The sequence below is a fragment of the Azolla caroliniana genome, unplaced genomic scaffold (assembly GCF_043228905.1).
Source record: "Azolla caroliniana isolate FFs.n. ecotype wild unplaced genomic scaffold, voAzoCaro1.0.p SCAF_1, whole genome shotgun sequence".
NCBI lineage: Eukaryota > Viridiplantae > Streptophyta > Polypodiopsida > Salviniales > Salviniaceae > Azolla > Azolla caroliniana.
Window position 1 is genome coordinate 32,561,491 of NW_028230436.1, and position 20,000 is coordinate 32,581,490.

At 36.3% G+C, this 20,000-nt stretch overlaps 2 protein-coding genes across 3 annotated transcripts; one reads left to right on the plus strand and one right to left on the minus strand.

Moving 5' to 3' along the window:
- The first annotated feature begins 6,268 nt into the window (after nucleotides 1–6,268).
- LOC147869833 (tRNA-splicing endonuclease subunit Sen2-1-like) lies at nucleotides 6,269–11,422 on the plus strand. Of its 2 annotated transcripts, none has more exons than XM_087333719.1 (6): nucleotides 6,269–6,338; nucleotides 8,969–9,201; nucleotides 9,408–9,535; nucleotides 9,889–10,070; nucleotides 10,413–10,512; nucleotides 11,190–11,422. In XM_087333719.1, exons 2-6 carry the CDS (start codon nucleotides 8,982–8,984, stop codon nucleotides 11,403–11,405), a joined length of 846 nt encoding a protein of 281 aa, XP_087189845.1. In that variant the 5' UTR covers nucleotides 6,269–6,338; nucleotides 8,969–8,981; the 3' UTR covers nucleotides 11,406–11,422. The 2 variants fall into 2 exon arrangements, with proteins under 2 accessions (XP_087189845.1, XP_087189846.1); XM_087333720.1 differs by lacking the exon at nucleotides 6,269–6,338 and adding an exon at nucleotides 7,785–7,914.
- Nucleotides 11,423–12,117: 695 nt separating this feature from the next.
- LOC147869834 (Man1-Src1p-carboxy-terminal domain protein) lies at nucleotides 12,118–15,141 on the minus strand. The gene is made up of 9 exons (XM_087333721.1): nucleotides 14,828–15,141; nucleotides 14,260–14,387; nucleotides 14,000–14,071; nucleotides 13,405–13,550; nucleotides 13,136–13,250; nucleotides 12,963–13,044; nucleotides 12,666–12,793; nucleotides 12,469–12,556; nucleotides 12,118–12,314 (listed from the first exon to the last, which is right to left on the minus strand). The coding sequence occupies exons 1-9, from the start codon at nucleotides 15,072–15,074 to the stop codon at nucleotides 12,277–12,279; spliced, it is 1,044 nt and encodes a 347-aa protein (XP_087189847.1). The 5' UTR covers nucleotides 15,075–15,141; the 3' UTR covers nucleotides 12,118–12,276.
- Between the last annotated feature and the right edge of the window lie 4,859 nt (nucleotides 15,142–20,000).

Genomic DNA, 20,000 nt, shown 5'->3' on the forward strand with positions numbered 1-20,000 from the left:
GAGACAAAAATTATTAAAAAAAACTAAAAATATCACTAGACAACTACGCCACAATAAAACGATATATGTTCAACGAGATGAACGGTTTGATCACCACCATAATTCCAGCTTCACGCCGTATCAATATATGCCGATGTGACCATGATATGTTTTCTTTTACTACCTGGAAAAACTATGATAGCAATAATTTTCTAAATTTCCAAGTTATTCTCATATCCTCCTTTTTAGGTAGAGATATTCACAACCTTTTTATGAGGGCATTTGTAATTCAATTAATAATCACGTAAGTGTTGAAATTAGTATACTACGTTTCCGATGTTGATGATTTCGATGAGTTGGTTGTTATGACAACGACAAGAAAGTGATTTTGTAGTTCACTAAAACTAATGTTTTTCACATATTGTCATACTAGATTGTAACAAATAGATTCTAATGGGGATATATATATGAAATAGGTCATAGGTATTATTGAGGAATTGTGACAAGTGTAAAGGATTAAGGTCAACAAGTAAATTTACAATGTTAAAAACTTTTCTATTGATATACTACTAGCATAAGCCTTTGCATTAGCATGAGGTCAAGCTTGACCCATACAATATGATGTGCTATTTAAAATATGTGCGTCTTCTGTGTACACGACATCAAAGTGCCTCTATGGATCGACAAAGTTCTACGTCCATATTGGTATTCTTTCCAAAAGGATTTGGACCTATCTTTACCCTCTTAGTAGCGAGCCGAGTGAGAGTAGTTGTCAATCACTCTCTAGCCTCTAGTCTCACAACTCTCGTATAAATAACACTCACACATGCTCTCTCTCTTTTTCTTTTTTCTTTTTTTTTCCTAAAAAGATACGCCTTGGTATTACGAAAACATAAGAAATACAAAAGTTGTGTTGGATAAACAAATATACAAACTGATTCCCTTGTACTCTCATCATAGCCGATTTAATGTGTATATACAAATACACATGCTCTCTCTTAATAGAGAAGAATACAAGAGTAAGCAACACCAGTCTACCAAAGAAATGCACACGACACACATACAAGAGGTAGAGTGATTAGGGTTTTAGCTAATTAGCATTTAACCTTAACCACTCGTAGAGTCAAGTGAAAGACTGATGGGGAAGAGTTAGAGCTCTAATATGGCTATGTGAAAGGAGATATCCAGGGAGGAATAACAGCTACCAAAGTGACAAAAAGGTGACTTTCAAAGCTTGTTACAATAAGGTTGGGCCCCTTTCAGGTTAGGGTGGCCATTAGGCTACAAGCTTTAAGTGATATTCACTCTACCCCCCCTTTTCCTAGTGTTCTCTTGAGCTCTATGTATATCCTTGGTGCCAATATCTTCATGGTTCTTGTCTAGAATAACAAGTAATTTACAAAATATAACCAAGAAAATATCACAAATATCAAGAGAATGAATGATGAAGATGAAGTTAGTAATGAGAATATAAACATAGATAATCTCTTAGGTACACAAGTTCTTCAACACAAAAAGAGGTGGGACGTGAAGAGGACATCCTTTTTTTTATAAAGACATGCAAAGTTTTTGTTTGATGAATGCCAAGATAATGAAAATCAAGGGCTTCTTAAATTTGTTGGATAATTCAAAGAAGCAATGATTCTCAAGGTTGAAGAATCAAAACCCAAGACAAACAATTACGATTGGAGTTGCCATGAGAGCAAGTTTCAGAGACAAAATGAGATAGTGTCCCCATCAACGTGAAGACCACTATACCCATGCCACTCGTTTTTCACTCAAGCAACTTTCATATTTTTAACACTAAAGTGAGGGCATATCTCCGGACAGCATAACATTAGTATGTATGATGAGTGCAAGTGCTCACTCTGGGCTCGTAAACATGCCAAAATGTTTTTTGAGATTATGACTCCAAAATATTGTATTTCCCCAAACTTATAGCATCTTAATTGCATGGTTGTAGTATTTGGATGTGGGGGGCAATTTGATAAGGCTATTTCAATGATCAAGGCAATGCCATTTTTTGAGTATTTAGCCATAGGGATTTCACTATTGGGTGCTTGTAGGAAATGGGGAAATGTGAAGCTTGGGAGATTGTCCTTTGATCAAGCCATACAAGTAGATAATAATGGTGCGACGACATATGTTTGCATGGCTGATATATTTGGAAGTGCTGGTATATTAGAGGATGAAAAAAAATTGAAAACATGATCAGAATAAAACATGATTCTTGGAGAAAGCGAGAATATGAACATGCCATGGATGTCTATGTCAATGAGCATACAATGGATGCCTACATTGATCATGGATGAGTTGATAGATTTGGTGGGTTTTAACAACTCATAAGCATGAACATACCATTAATATCTATATCAATGAGCATGTCATGGATGCATTTACTGATGAGATTAACATGGATTTCTATATCGATGGTGGTTGTATATAAGGGAACCAGAATCTGCAACCTATGAACATGAATATATCATGGATGTTGAGGAACATGCAATGAAATTTCTGCCCATAATCCATAGATCTAGGGGAACTTGAGTTCACAAATAAAGGGTCATGAACCCAAGCTTAGGGCTTGGAGAAAGCAAGTAATATTGAACATCAAAAACTATGTGTGATTATTGTATATACACATCAAATCGGCCATGATGAGAGTACAAGGGAATCGGTTGGTATTTCCAACACAACTTTTGTATTTCTTATGATTTTATAATACCAGGGGCGTATCTTTTTGTCAAAAAAAAACACTAAAACACACACAACTATAACTTGACCTTATATGCACCTTTAACTTTATTGAACTAGATTTGTAGCATGATCTTAATGTGATGATGTTAGAATTTGTGTTTTGGGGGATAATGACATACATATAGCTCTTTACTTGAAAAGAAGCAAATTATTATGGCATGATAGTAATGTTATTATATCAAGTATAGGACGTCAATAGTAAATACGCATTCGTTTTATTGTAATAGCAACTAAAAGCACAATAAATTAGTGGTGTTGGTGATAAAGCCACGGCTTTAAAGGACTTGCACACCATCATTATCTAACAACCCCATTGCCACCTCTATAATCCAGATGCACTTATAGATTCCCAAATGTTTTTGTTGTTAAGTTGTCATATGCACATGCTTCTCGTCTAGTGCTTATGATGTCTCAACAACACTGATAATTGTAAAGTGAGTTTGGTAGGGATATAGAGTGCACACACCATGTAGTTTGTGTAGATTTTTACCTCCGTTGTGTTAGTACTTTGACCTTTTGCATATCATAGTGTCACAATTATATTCCACATCAATAGTATGTCATCATCCATATCATCAACATGTTTATGCATGAATACAAAACATTGGTTAAGTGTTGATAATTAGGCTTTGTTATATTAGTTGTTGCTCCTATAATTAATCTTCATTATTAGGACCAATCTTTGAAGTTTAGGAAGCCATTACGAGATTCAAATAAAAGGAAGCCTTTGTTATTTTAAGGTTGCAAATAGTTGATGAGTCGCATTAAAAAGTTTTAAAAACTAGACCAAAATTACAAGGTGCTCAAGGTTACATGAATTATATTATATGTGTGTTCGTGTGTGTGCATGCGGGTATGCATGTATGTACCGGCATACATACAATTTACAAACATATGCATTGATTAGTATGCATAATTAAGACATTTGAAACTTTTGAAGGTCCATATTATTAACAAATTGAAACTTTCCTCAAATTGAACAACAATGTTTACTGTGAAGGCCAAATATAAGAACCTAAAAGCAAATCCAAGGATTGATTGTTCATATTTGGATTGTGTTCCCACTTCAATGCATACATATCATAAATACATACCCTTTTATCTCTATGCATGTGTTCTTTTGTGCCACTGACACGCTTTTAGCACACCCTTTTTAGCATGCATATAAGCCAACCCAAATGGGTACCTTTGTATTGACTATAAATTGAGCCAGAAGTAAGAAGTTAAGTAGGCTGGTTTTGATGGGATGTGAATGTGGGGGGTTGGCTCTTCCATGACCACCCCAGAGGTCACTTTCAAGAGTTGATTTGAAGCATAGCATTGGAGAGGACTTGCAAGAGCTGCTCCATTTGGAAGTGGGGTGGCCGCTCATGAGGTTGTGGGAACTTAGGCTACATAGGGGTATCTGCGTCGGAGGCGACGGGAGGGAATTGGGACGCCATGAACAATGTGTTAGCGGCTAAAATTTTACCCCACATCTCCACCAAGATGTGAAATGCACATATATAGATCAAAACCAGTCTACTTAGCTTCTTACTTCTTGCTCAATTTATAGTCGATACAAAGGTACCCATTTGGGTTGGCTTAACTACATGCATGGTAAAAAGGTGGCGCAAAGGAACACATGCACACCACACATGCAACACATTTATTTATAAAATGATTTGTATGTAGTTGATGTCACAATAAAAAACTTCACCCCCAATTTGTATCCACAACAGTTAACCAAAAACTTTGACATATGTGTATCGCATTGATTCCATATTTCACAACTGACCCAATTTCATATTATTATACATTTGATACGTTTTCCATGTCCTCAATTATACATGAGGTAGTTAGACGATACTTAGATTTACTTTTTGAGTCTTCTCAAACATACCTTGGGACTTTATATATACATTTCAACCACCCCTTCTCATGTCCCCACAAACTTCTACATTCTAGCCTTTGACTATACATTATAATATAATGTACTTGACTTTCTTTCTTAGAAATCTGGGCATTAAAACACCTTTAACCTCTCCGTGTTGTATCTCAATGAACTTCTATATTCTAGCAAATCATATGTAATATTTGGGAAATGATCTCGTTTTAATGACTTCTCTATCGTGGACTTTGCATAGGTCACATACTTGTTTTTTCATTTGGACAAATTCTTTCAACCACCTCTCAACATGTATAAATGTACTTCTATGTTCGTGAATCCGACATTCATCTTATAAGGCATTCTTTAGATGCATTTTGATTGTACTTTATTGTGTAAGGCGAGTATTTTGCCATACCCATCGGTAAAGATATTAAGTTGTTCTTAATCAACGTTTTTGTTGGCCAATCCCGAAACATCCTCATCCCCCTTAATGATATATTTGAAGTTTGCTACCTTTAATGCTAAGTAGCATAAGTGGAAGGAAGTCGATGAAGTTTAGGAAAAACTAGTGGTTGATTGATGTTTTTCATAAGATTTCAAGGTATGAGTATGTTTTTGGGCATATCAATTGAACTAGGTATTAAAACATTATCAAAGAGTCAGAGATTTTGTTCGAACCAATTGAATTAGGTATTAAAACATTATCAAAGAGTTAGAGATTTCGTTCGAACCAATATATATCCCTAGTGTGCATCTTATACCATACGTAGGAGCATTTAGCATGTATAATGGTATGTATTTGTGACGAGAGATTCAATTGCAAACTAGAACAAGAAATTTCCATGTAATTAATGTTGTTCTTTGTTACTATTTGTTTAGGGGGCATTGGGTTGTGTTTATGTGATAAGCGATAAACTTGTTTGATCATCATACGATTATAATAACCCAACCCAAATTAGTGAACCACACATCATTCCTCCTCTTAGCATATTTGGGTGCAAAATCATCGCCATCATGCTAGTACCGATGCATAGAAATGTTGGCATAAGAAAAATTAGTTAGTGCATTTCTATGGTTGATGACAACTTCTAATGGCCTCACCATGAAGCTTGATGGGTGCAACGTAGTTTGGGATTGGATGCCAAATGTAATGTTGTACCTCAATGTTGACTCATGTTGGGTTTGTCTCGCAACTTATGAAGCATTTCTTCTTCCACGTCCACGAAATTGTTGTCTTCCATACAATTGTTTGTTGGCTTACCACTTTCTACTTGTCCTTGTGTAAATGAGTCGGGTCCTCTTCGAGGACAATCACCACCTTGGCTCTATACAGCCATCACAGAATTTATTTTTGCGCTTTTCCTAAGATTTGTACGCACGAAATCATGACAACTAGGAACAATACTGGCTTGGTCGGGAACAAAGGCATTCACCAAGGAAGGGACGAGGGCAAGGCGCTCACATGTACGTAGTGTTCTCGGATAGTTCTCTCTTTGCCGGTTTCTTACTTGATCACGTGTATGCACATACGTACGTACGCGTGTATGTATGTATGTGTGTGTGTGTGTATGTATGAATGTATGTATGTATGTGTTTGTGTATTTATGTATGTATGTATGTATATATGGGTTTGTTACACATGGTATGCCATGATAAAGACCGAAGAGGATGATGGATTCAAATGGGCAGGCGGAGATGAAGATGCACGTCCGCTGTGTGTGAACGCAAGAAGGTAAACCCTAAACCCTAATAAAATGAAAGCAGTCAGTGTTTCACCATAGCCATAGCCATAGCCATAGCCATAGCCACAACCTTACCCCTGTTTTTGTGTGTATCTATCTGTCAGAAGCGTTATACATCCTCAGGGACGGACGGTCATGGTGATGACCCCGACCTGTGCCAGTGACGATTCCTATGAAGGGATGAAAAAGAACGAACGCTCCTGGTGTTCTGTTTCTTTTGCCTGATTCATTAATTTTCCTTTTGATTGTCACTACCACTGAGGCACAGGGGAAGAGAAACTGCTGCTCTATACAGATTCCTCCTTACATTTTTTTATTATGTATTTTGTTCCCTGTTTTGAAAATCTAGTGTAAGGATGTTAAGACGGCCTTGACATGTGGTTAGTTCTTTCTAGCGGTTTTGGATACCGCTGTTTTCACCTGAATTCTTCTGTATATGCATGCAAATTTGCAATTATATTTGTAAACCCGGAAATCTTAAATCTTGAAACTCGAAATACCCACCTGAATGCATGGTAGACTCTAAGCAGGGACTCCCGATAAATTACTTGGATTATATATTTTGGACTACTGTTTTCCCAGACATTCTTTGTGTAAATCAATCTGGAAAGAATTTCCATCAAAGCGTCAACCACTGCGTAAAAATTCCATTTTTGTTGCTCCGCAAGGACCACGCATTATGGTTTTCTTAGAGACGTGCATCATTTAACCTGTTCATTATCATGATGATTCATATCTGATACAATCGTTTGAACTCACGAGTCACGAGCTCTGACAGTATATATGCTTAAACATCCAGATTGTCAGATATAGGAAAGAAACTCTATTCCAATTCAGCTGAAGTATAACCTATATTATGTGCTCTAATACTCTATTAGCCTTGATTTCACGAAGTTAGGGTTTTCCGAGACGAGCTTGTGGCCCAATTACATTGAAGCAAAATGTCATAATAAAATATAGGTAAATCTAGGTGTATAAACACGATTATTTGCAATTCGAAACGAGGATTTAAATCAGCGAGTTCCTAATAACGAATAGTTCCATGACATACAGACGCAAAATCCTTATAACCATTGTTTTACATATAAATATATGTATACACTGATGGTGCTTAGGCAGCATGCTTTCCGGAACTCTGTAACCTTTAGTATGTCAACATGATTTGACTTTTGACCCAAATTTCTGGAACGCAAGCAAAATTGTTAATCTTTACACAAGCAACATTGTAATAAGAGTAGATATGTGTATCGTATATGTCCAATACTTGAAATGATAAGAATTTGCTAATTAGTTATATTATCCACTTGATTTCGTTTGCTTTTCGTTTACTGCTGCGAATTTTGTCCGTTTCTCTATCTTTTAATTTAGTCTTTTGATCTTCCGTGGCTTGATGTGTTAAAGGTTTCGGTATCCCAAGAGTGTCTTTTTTTCATCTGTGCAGTTTAGAACAATCAGAAACCTCAATCCAGAAAATTAACGGATTTCTTCCGTATTGGTCTGACTTCAAGCTTCCTCTGCTGCGATTTAAGACGCATGCTTCATTTTGTCATCGTTTCATATTTACAGGTATGTATGCCTTATAATTTCTTTCTTCTTTTCTTGTTGGCCCCATATCCATATAAATAAAAAAGGCTTTCTTTGGCACAATCCTTGTTTACGAGCACCCTACCTGGTATATGCCATGGTCAATCTAGTAGGCTCGTTTTTTCTCGACTAACTATGAGGCGGCTCTCAGGTAGTATTGTTACACAGTGGCTGTATTTGTGGTATTTTATAAAACTCCATTGCCACTATTTCATTAGCCAAGACCATTCTATTATACTTTAGAGGAAATAGAGATGAACAGGTAGAAAGGAGAGATAGATCGATAAAGAAGATATATTTGGGCGATAATCTGGTTGTGGCCAATAATGATCAGACCATTTCATGAGGTATTATTGTACAAATTGGAACAATGTTGTGCTGCTTGTTAGACCTTAAAAAGTAACGTACTTTGGTTTAGAGAATCTTCTTCAGAAGGATGTCCATGTTGATTTAAGGCTCCCCCATACCCCTCAGTGTTGATGATTTATTCAGTTGCAAATGAGCGTGCATTTCTGTCAACAAAGATGCAACAATAACCAAAGTTTCAGGTCGTTGTTAAATAAAGGAGAGCGCTGATTGATAGATGTCTGATGCATAAGGATGCATATATATAGCTAATTATCCGGTTTGCCATTGTTTTCAAACCTCCTAACTAAGGTTAACACCACTCGGAGAGTCACTGTATATCATGCTAGTAGGGTACCTCAAATGGATGTATCGGAAGAGTGAAGACCCATTTTGTTTGCAATGAGTGAGAAGACTATAAATAAATATGGAGAAAATTGCAACAGAAAGCAGTTTCTTAGTAAATTACATGCTGAGGATGTAGGAAAAGTTGTATAACAATGGCAGGTTTTTTCACACATACCCTCTGATTATTTGAAAACTCTTGGTTTGCTAATTATTATTCTGAAACAATTCTCCTTTTTCTGAGCTTAAAACTCTCTACTTCGTGGAGAGTTTGATTTGCTTCGTGAGAATGGTAGCAATGGAACTTGGATTGAATTTTGATGTTGTGAACTTGTGAAACATATAGAGAGGTTGATGTTATGTCTGGACCACGTTGGAAGTACTCGGATGCTGAGAAATTTGCCCTGGAGAATCCTGTCTCTGGAGTTTATGATAAAATCAAGTGCATGCCCTGCATCAAATCATTCTTTGCAAATACAGCTATGATTCTAGAAGCAGATGCACATCAATCAGAGCTTCTAAACAATGCTTGTTTTGGTCGACCTATTCTTGTTGGACCTCGTCAGAAGATTTCATTCAGTATGTTTTGATCTTTCGTTATTTGCATATTGATTTTTTTCTAACAGGCTTTCTCTAGTATATTTTGGCAGTCTAACATCAACTTCAGAACTTGCTTTTTCTTGTGTTATTTGTCTTTTTCTCTAACACGAGCATAACTACTCCTTTTTCATTGTTCTATTAAAATCTGGAAATCATTGGCTTTTGTTTTGCATGTCTACTATCAGATCAAGAAGGGCTTCCAATGTCTACTGATCAAAATGAAGAAATTCTCTTGTATGAGCTTGGTTTGGAAGAGGCTTTTTTCTTGTGTCATGAATTGAATTGCTTACAAGTGTGCCACAAATCAAGGGAGGTAATATTTGCTCTCTACTATGAGCTGTTTAAGAATACTTGTAAATATTACCTATTTGCTCCATATGTACAAGTGTGCCACAAATCAAAGGAGGTACTATTTGCTCCCTATTCACATTTGAGGTGTTGTCTTTATTTTGATTTGTGCATTTTGCATAGGCTTTATGCTGAAAATCTGAGCTGTTTTCCTGAGCCATTCAAAATGTGTTTTAGATGAAAGTGTCGAAGTTAAAAATGTATGAATGTATTTTCTTTCCAATAATTACATAGTTTGCATGTGCAGTGTTTATAGTTATATTAAAAAAGTAAAAGAAAAGATAGATCATATATTCTTAATCATTGATTAAATTGCAGGGGGAATGTATTTTGGATACATCTGAGCTTTGGCTTCTTATGTTAAAGAAGAAAAAGGGGTTTTTGTATTTTTACAAAGCTTATCATCATCTGAGACAAAGGAACTGGATTGTGCGGACTGGGCATCAATATGGAACAGATTTTATAGCGTACAGACATCATCCATCTCAAGTACACGCTGAGTATGTAATGATTGCTAAGTAGAAAATGGGCTAAACATCAAATAATTCTCAATTGGATATTTACCAGAACATGCCAATGTAGTTGCACGCTTTTTTACCGAAGAGGGGTATGATGCTATCATTTGAGAAACTTAGGTGTGTTTTGGTGAATACCCTTGCTCTTGGAATTATTCCAGTCCCTATTGTGATAGAAACGTTTCCACTAGAGGATAACTAGCAGGACTTTTTGAAAACTTAGTTCAATACTTTGCGAAATACATAAACAAAGTAAGTATGTTTTGTTGTTCAAAAACTAATTTGTAGTAATTATGTTTGAAAACCTTTGTGCTTTTATCCATACAGGTTTGCTGTAATTGTTGTCTCTGAGAGTGATAAGCAGATACAGCTGAATTCATGGAGTCATATGCAAGGTATTATTCGACTTTGTGGGAGTGTAGCAAAGGTAAATAGAATGGAGATGGTTTTTCCATAACTTTTATTTGGAGAAACATTGGTTGGGAATAAGGTTGTTTATATAGTAGTAGACAGTAATCAGCAACAGTTTGGTTGGTTTGGCAGTCTGAAACTCAACCAAACCTAAACCAAACAAAACCTCAAACAAATCCTCAAACCTGTAAACCAAAACCATTAGCTTAAACGAAATGTTTCAAGTATTTTCAACCTCAAACGAAATGTTTCAAGAGATAAAAACTGTTAAGTTGCGGTCGGTGGTTTTGCAGTTCAGTTTTGGCTGTTGCTGAATTATTGGCAACTACCCATTTTTTTTATTCAAGAAACTTTTTTCTAAGAAAAATGCAGAAGAAGACTAAAGGCTTGAGAGAATTGTTAGGCATTAAAGTTAACCTTATTATTCATAGTACATAATATATAGTTTATAAAGTTTTTGAGAAATGTTCATCTAAACCGCTAAGTTGATGAAGGCTCAAACTGAACTTCTGAAACCCAAGCCAAACCGAACCATTTGCAAATTTTTGAACTTGAACTGAACCAGAATGGTTAAGCCGTTAAGCTCTGGTTTTGTGAACTGTTGATCATAACCCCAATTCAAAGGAGTAGATGAGTAGAGATTCTTAGCATTTGGTTTGAAAATTTGTACTGACAACAGAAGTTTTCCTACAGACTTTACTACTGTTGCGTGTTTCTCGAATAGAGGCTGATGATTCTCATGGAAAAAGCCTTGACAAATACTCTGTCCAAGAAATGGAAGTGAAACGGTGGCTTCCTAACAAGAATCGAATGAATAGTTTGGCTGCAAATTGTACGATGCCAGAATTAAATAATGGTGATTGTGGTGTGCATTGTGAAACTCCAAATCCTTCCGTACAAAGTAAATAAGGAGAAATTTGAGGATCTATTTTTGAGAATTTTGAGAATTCTGTCAAGCAGTGGTTTCACTAGCTCAGTTTTAGTTTAAAATTTGAAATCTTCAGAAGCATTCCATTCTCTATTGTGTTTATTCTCGTCACAAGGTTATTGGAACTTAAAAAGTGATTGGTATGATGGCAATGGTGTAACGTAGTAAAGATTATTGGAACATTGAAATAGAAACTGCAATAATTCCATTCTGCCAAAATTTGCTCGTGTACCACTTCATTAGTAAAGGGAACTTATGCAAACTCATTTTTATCATTATGTTTGTTTTGTACTGTACTTGATATGCCATGGTGCTAGTTATTCTAGGTATTTATTTAATTAGAATCGTTGTGAACACTTTAATTTATCATAAGTTTATTTACGTAAACAGTTTGTCTGAACCTATGCTTCTTGTACCTCAATTCAAGTTTTGTCATGACAGTACCTGTCGAGGATTTATTATAAAAGGAGCTTCCAACAGACTTCATCAACATATATTTTGTAACTTCATCAAATAGAGTCATTAAACATATTCTGCCTCACTGAGACTGTAATTAGTATTTGAATTGAAGTGTACGAGTCTCCATGCTCATGTATCACAATTACATTAGGAGAGCAAAACCCCAAATGAAAACTTAGAGATACAACAAATGACATTCGAACATCAAGACAGAAAGTTTCAAGATTTCAAAATTCTGTTGTGGACAGGCATGGTGGTTGTATTTGACATGTATATTCTTCATTATTTACATTAATACATATCTCATCCATGAATATTAAACCTAACATACAATTGACAAAAGATGAGATAACTCTCTGCTCACCAACCAAAAGAATCAGCCTCCAATATACTTCACATTTGACTTTGTTTTGTTGTTAATCTACTGTCCACTGTTTTCGAGTTCATGGATACGGAAAAAGTTACTCTTTAGAATATTCACTAAACAAAAAAGAATGATTGACACTTAATTTAATAAAAAAGAAGGAACTTCAACCTGACTCACTAACTACCATTGCTATGAGAGGATACGTTACATGGTCTTACCCTGCCATTCCCATACAACTTTAGACTCCCCTTTGACCAATTTCGGATATTGATCAATCCGTGAGTCTCTATTCACCATTTGCTCAACCTATTATATAAGTTGCCATCATTAGATTCTACTGAAAATAAACATGTATCGTTTTACATTCACTCTTTTTTTGTGAAAAAATATATCATCAGTGGAACATATCATATACCATTGACCAAGCCGAGTTATTTTGTCGTTCCTGTGGCGTAAGAAGGTGATCACGAAGATGTGATGTGACAACCCATGTTTCTCTCCCTGATGACTTATGATGTGCTTTCTCTTCCAATGTTTCACAAACCTGCAACAATCCGGAAAAATATGTTATGGGCAAAAAGTTCTTATGGCTCATACCAAAAACTGATCAAGAGCTTGATGCAAGCTAGTGTTTCGAGGGCAGAAGATTCAAAATATCATTGAAAAACAAAATTCTTGAATTCTCCTCATGATACAAAAAAACCAACACTTTCCTGCAGATACAACTCTTCAGCCCGAATTGAATGTTTGTGTTTATGATATAACTGAGAAAGGATTTTCGCAACTAAGAACACCTGCAAATCAAGTAGGCATTAACATCATAAAGAATCCTTAACACTGTAAGAAGGCATTTGTAAACAGTAAAAGCAAGAAAATGTCACATACTGATGATGCAGTAACAAGTAATATAACGTAGTTATAAAAAATCCACTGTTGCAAGCAGCAGAAATACGATTTGTAATGCTCTCGTAACTCAATAGGACATTGTAGCTCCAATAAACTAAAAGCATAGACAATGATCATTCAATTTACACATATATAAACAGAATCAAGAATCAAGAATCACCAATCCAGAGAATAGCCATAAAGGAATAGCAAAAGTAACCAAGAACAAATAGAAAATGAATACTAATCTAGGAAAACAATTAACACACCCATCTGAAATTCTCCTTTCAATAAGTTGCTTCTTTGCGGCTTTCACACCTTCTTCTATGGCAAGCCTGAATTTTGAAGGATCTATCATCAATTGTTTATCTATCCCAGAATTTTCCACAAGTAAAACCTCCTCATCCTCAGGAACCTGCACTGAGATATAATTAAATGTCAGTTTCCATATAATTGGACATAACTGACTGTCAAAGATGTGCACAGTTAATGCAATAGAAAGCCATGATCTTTTTATGAACGCACAATGCTTTTCTCCGAATTATATAACGCAAGAAGAATTAAAGAATATGCATTTCGAGGAAAGGTTCTGCTCTATCAGTTTCATACACAGGATTGTTCCCAAGATTATGACATTCATTTTATAATCTGGTTGGTTGAGTAGGTTGTAATTTTTATTTTTTTCAATTTGCCACATTTGCAATGAAATGTTTCAAAAGGTGATGAAGTGGTCACCCCTTTAATATTGTCTTATTATCTACATTTATGATACAAATTAGTCAAAATGACTAAGGAGCTAAACACTTTGAGAAAAGAAAAAACGGCAACCATGCTAAAATAAAGTGATCCAGGATAGAAGCAAACCCATTCAAGCCCAGTCCATTGGCAGAGAGGAAAGGTGAAATGACCACATACATGCTGCATTACATAATTTTCCTGCAAAGAGAAAAGCATAACAAACACACATGAATGCGCATGCATTTTCTTGAAACTGTATGCTTGGAAAACAACTAAAAAACAGAACTTTGCGGAGTAAGAACTATGTATGGAAACACCTGCATTTTCCCAAAACCATGTGCAGCATGGACAAAAAGATTAAAAATAAAACTTAGCATAAGACTTACAACAGCTTTGACAGCCTTGTGTGCTTGCTGATCCCTCAGACACGCTCTTCTATGCTTGTTAAATCCAGGTAGACATTGCAATTCACCACCATAACATATCCCATTCTCTGGACAAGACTGACATGCTCCTGGATTCAATATCATACAGCATAGATTTAGATACACCTTTTAGATACATAGCTTTTTGCAAGTCTTACTCCTAGCAGCTTCAGACTCAAATCCAGCAAGACTTCTTCACAACCTATAGACTTTATTTTCATAATTTCTTCTTGATAGAGCAATTTCAACACATATTTGGGAGTGAACGCATTTGTTAATGTGCGATTTTATAGAAACGGGTAAATAACTACATCGACAAAATACCAAGGACAGGTCTTGCACATCATTCAAAAATAAAGAAACACGTATTGTCTTTCTAAGAAGGCGGAAATGGTGCATCTGTGGTTGTTTCCGCAGGTTGTTCAAAGAGGTGAAGAAAAGACGGATGCCTTGTTTACAGTGAAATGGAAGGAAAACGAAGAGAACAGAGCGAGAATGGAACAGGAATGAGAGGAGAGGGGACAGTCACCCAGTTGCTGCTGCTGCTGCTGCTGCTGCTGTTGATGATGGTAAAGGTGAGGGATGAAGGTGTCGGCGATGGCGATGGCGGAGTGAGCACAGAAGGGGAGAGAGCGGCGCTTGTAGGATTCGACGAGGGTGATGCCGAGGGAGGCGACGACGGCAGCGATGGCGACGACGGCGAGAGACTGAAGAATCTGATCACGCAGAGCCTCCCATGCCAACGCCTCCTGCACCTCCCCACGCCGCCGCCGCATCTCTCTGTTCTCTCTGCTCTCTCTCTCTCTCTCTCAGTCTCAGTCTCTGTCTCTGTCTCTGTATCTGTATCTGTCTCTGTCTCTGTCTCTGTCTCTCTCCATACACATACATACGTATATACTTCCATATACATACATACATACATACAGTCTTACAGAGTCCAGACAGACAAACGTATATAATTTCGTATACACACCCATACACACATGTACGTATATGTAGTTCCCTCTCTCTTCATCTTCTTTCTTCTTCTAATTCGTTTGTTTGTTATATAGCCTTATAGGTGTGTGTATCCATAGTATTAACCATACGTACCATACGTGCATTCGCGTAAGAAAAACACCCCTCAGAGAATGATCAATACCATACCTTTGGATTAACTATTTATTATGAGGTAAATAAGCATAAAAAATGGAAAAAACAAAAAAAAAAAACATTAAAAAAAAGGGGGGGGGGGGGAGAAAATAAAAATAAAAATGTTTGAATAACACTCGCATTTGTTTTCCAACGTAAGAAAACGAATGTTATGCTATACGAACACGAATTTTACGTACTATGGGTGTATGTGTGTATATACATAGCTAGCCGAAAACAAAACCCGAAGAAGAAAATGTATTCTATAGAGATGAGTCTCAGTTAGGAACGAGCACATGCATTCAACCATACTTGTCATTGTATCAAGCTTTGTTGTAAATTGTAATAACCTAAGGAACTTCCTCAATTAGAGTCATTGCCAAAGAAATAATGTCTGCGGTGTATTTATGTAATGTATGTGGATTCTGTGCTTCACTTCTTTGCAGAGTATTCATTTGAGTAAAATTCGTTATGATCTTTTTTGTACTTCTTACTTCCTCCTCCTCCTCCTCCTCTCTCTCTCTCTCTCTCTCTATATATATGTATGTATTCCTTGGAAATTTTTGTATACATGTTACATCCACTATGGGAGATTTCGCCAAGATATAATTTTGGGGGATTAGAAAGGCAAAAACAAAAAAAAAACTCACGCACTCCCGGTGTGTTCTCCCCCATGCTAGATTTCCACAACATTTTACGTTCGTGTTGTTCCATCTCGATTTCATCAATCCGATAATGACATATCTATATATCCATCTAACTTAAATTGGCAAGTGTGGATAGATTGAGGGCCAATGCTGTTTTTGCTTGTGCACTATGCTATCGTATGTCCGGCCGTCCAACATCTCTCTCAATATATTAGCGCCTAGTGCACCGACCGGATCACATGCCGATTGAAACATTTGGAAATGAGTTCCGTTCCGACCTTTTAATGGTTCATATGATTGTTTGGGCACACCCAATTATGCATTGGATTAAGTCAATTAGGTTGTATTTATTCCACCTTAAATTCTCTCTCTCTCTCTCTCTCTCTCTCTCTCTCTCTCTCATTTTTGTTGTAACCCAATTGTCTCATGGGCCAAATTTGGCCTTAGAAGACGTTAATATATCTTTCTTTCTTTCTTCTTCTTTCTCTCTCTCTGTCTCTCTCTCTCTCTACCTCTGGACTAGATTTCCCTCTCTCCCCCCTTCTGGATGACTAGCAATTTGTCTGTTTTTTTTGTTGTCTATTTTGGTATCATGTGGGTCAATGCAGGCACATTAATCCTTGTAATGGAAGATATATATGGCCATTGTCTCACCAATTCACCTGCATTAGCTATGTTCTAAAAGCTTCATTAACAGCAGAACTCTCCTTAATACATACATACATACATAGGAATGGTCCAGATCTTGAGGAATATAACATTCACATTCCCCTCATTAAATTTCTTCAACCATGTCAATACATACATACATAGGAATGGTCCAGTTCTATTGACAGTAGTAACACGAGTGTAGAAGCAATAATCCCCAAAAAATCAACCATCCCCACCAATTATTTGCAGCAATGAAGAAGGGCTTTCATTGATTTCCATCAACATTTGCATAAGCTAAAGGACTATAATTAGTTTGCGGAAGGGGCAATATTTGTACACTAAATGAATAACTTTGATCAATCCAAGAGCACCTTTTACACTGAGCGAATCAGATATGATTTAAAATTTAAGCTCTAACATTATTGTGAGTATGCTTCATCACCACCACCATTCACTCAATTAGGCTTCATACATCCAGAATCAAAGAAAGTAATGCTTTGGTGATATTTCTTATCGGCTACGTGGGCATAGAACCCACATGGCATGGTTCGAGATAGGTTTCAAAAGACACACCGGAGATGCAATGGAACTAAGTATGTTCTGACAAAGTTGTTTAATGAATTGATCCAATGTCTTCTTGTGATGGTATAATAAAACAAATGATCAATCTAGAAGGGAGAATGGAGTATGATCCTCTATGATTAATGGACATCATAGTAGTAGTCTTAACTCATTCTAGCATCTATGTGTCTTCATGATCGATTACGAGGTCAAGTGTTGTTTTGTAGTGCAAGAGAAAAGCACCTAGGTTGTAGGCAAACAATGTGCAATCAAAGAAGGACAAACCATGACTGATGAGGCTGATGAAGTCAAGGAGAAGGGTTACCATTGACTTATGAGAGTAGGATATAGGGAGGGCGTAAGAGAGGATTCTAATGAAGCTAAAGGTGAGGATCTCTTGACGGAAAAACTTGCTAGTTGTTATGATGATGACCAAATGCGATAGTTGCCGAATGGCATAGTGGAGTTGTCGAAAACCATACCATAGCCTAATTGTCACTTTGAGGAGCACGAACCAAAGTAGCCCCAATGTGTTGGATAAATATGAAGTGATGATCCCAACGATCCATATGAACGGTTCTGCGCCTACATATAACATTGTTATGAGTATTGCGATTATAAAGCATGTCGTTGCTGGACTTTGTGGTGTCGAATGATACCCATAAGTATGATCTCCTAGTGCCACAATGGCACACATGATCTACCAAAGTCGGAATCCTCTTCTTCTTCTTCGATTACAATCAGCAAATATTCAAGAGTTTGTGTTGAATCTGTAGATCATCGGGAGCCAAGTCCAACAAACTCTCTCGCTCAACATACCCGGACTCGAATTAACATCGATTTACCCTCCGAAGTCTGAATACCTCTCTATCTTGGCCATCAAATCACCTCCCTATTCATTATAATTGATGGCAGGGATTGATTTTGTGTCTATAAACCTCTATGTCTCTATATTATATTTGTGGATGTAATTTCTCTCTTTATGTTACTTACACATACATCCTTTCTCAATTAAGCCTGGGCTTGAACTTTGAAGAGCACCCCTCTTGGCTTTGCACCCTTTTCATAACTAAAGAGGGAGGGTGGGTTAGTTAGTTAGTAACAAAAGAAGGCAGACTTACTTCTTAGTGGAGTGAAGACTTCATTTCATTTGATAAAACTCAGAGAAAACAGACAATAATGGCAGTTGCCAACTTGCCACATGTCTAAACCCAACAATCTTTTACCATTTCTCCAATATAGTTGTTATGGATATACATGGGTTAAAAACTTAAATCTAAAAGAACCAACTTTACAGAGTGGCTTGTTTGTCCCCCCACCTTTTGAACAACTCAATGCAGCTTCTGATCAATTAAAAAAGATTAAGGCACTTTATGCAAACATTTTCTTCTTCTTCTTTTGAAAGAAACCCACCCACCCTAACACTTTGGAGCATCTAGAATTAGTGGCTCCAAATCTATGGTCACATATTAAAGAAGACATCTCTGGAGCCAAGTGAATGAGGAGCCTCATCACAATTGGGATGTACCTCTTCCCACAAGAGGAAGGAGGAGGATGTATTCCTGCCCTCGGGTTCTAATGTTAACAAACTTGAAAAATCATAATTTGGTGAACCCGACATGACTTGGGGGACACATCCATATTTCAAACATAAAAATCAAAATAGAACAATGATCTCATGCCATACCCCGGAAACACTCACGATGATAAAATGTAAGATGGAAATATCAAATTTTGTTGCATCGTCTTATAATATCTTACCTCACAACAATAATACCATAAGATCGAAATATGTCAAAAGTTGTATGAAACTTTTGTGACACGATTTGAGATTCATCCAAAAACTGTCACCTCATTGTTATACACTACAATAACCTATGTAACATGCTATTACCCTCTTGTGAGTCGTAACTAAGGGTCCAATCTCTTATGGTGCTGAGAGATTAGGAGGAGAGGATTGGGCACATGGACTTAAAAGTGCAATGTAGCTCTAGATAAGACGTTTCCAATTAAATAGAGAAAAGAAATTTTGAATCTTGTAAAAATAACTTTCAATGTATAAATTACAAAGATCTAAAAGCTAACCTTGTCTCTAGAAACTATGGTGCACATGCACCTACAAAGAACTCGAGATTTGTGAGCCGAACGACATAATGAACATGCATCGACTTTAATGGAAGACTTTTTGACAAATGAAAGATAGTGTGGTAAATTGATGTTTGGAAAATTGGTAGCAATAGAAAACATGACAAATCAACTCATTAGCAATGTGTTAAACACTCGAGATGCCAATGAAAATGAAATAAAATGCCATTATCGAGATCAAATAAAATATTTCAAAGTTTACTTGAATAGTTTTTAACGGATAAAAACTTGTAGTTTGACAAACAACATGATATACTTGTGACAAAAAAACCATATTCAATTTTTAAGATAACAAAAATGCAATATGGTAACAACATAGTGAGATTAACAAATGTTAGATTGACCATTACAAATTATTTATTGATGGAAACTATTTTAAAAACATGTCAATCTTATTAGGACTTTTTGGAGGAAAAAAAAATCTTATTAGGATTATAAATTTCTAACTTGGCAATCCTTTCGCATTCTAAAAATATTGTTAATTTGTCCTTTACATAGTAGAACAATTTCTCATTCACATAGTAAAAGATAATCTCTCTCCTTTATATTATTTCTCGTGAATCAAGG

What these genes read in the sequence shown, in the direction of transcription:
- LOC147869833 (XM_087333719.1), top strand. Translation starts at nt 8,982, where the DNA reads ATGTCTGGACCACGTTGGAAGTACTCGGATGCTGAGAAATTTGCCCTG. An exon ending in TGTGCCACAAATCAAGGGAG is followed by an intron (nt 9,536 to 9,888) that starts GTAATATTTGCT and finishes ATTAAATTGCAG; the next exon opens with GGGGAATGTATTTTGGATAC. An exon ending in TTTGTGGGAGTGTAGCAAAG is followed by an intron (nt 10,513 to 11,189) that starts GTAAATAGAATG and finishes GTTTTCCTACAG; the next exon opens with ACTTTACTACTGTTGCGTGT.
- LOC147869834 (XM_087333721.1), bottom strand. Translation starts at nt 15,074, where the DNA reads ATGCGGCGGCGGCGTGGGGAGGTGCAGGAGGCGTTGGCATGGGAGGCT. An exon ending in GCAGCAGCAGCAGCAACTGG is followed by an intron (nt 14,388 to 14,827) that starts GTGACTGTCCCC and finishes TATTGAATCCAG; the next exon opens with GAGCATGTCAGTCTTGTCCA. An exon ending in TGAAGAGTTGTATCTGCAGG is followed by an intron (nt 12,794 to 12,962) that starts AAAGTGTTGGTT and finishes GATTGTTGCAGG; the next exon opens with TTTGTGAAACATTGGAAGAG.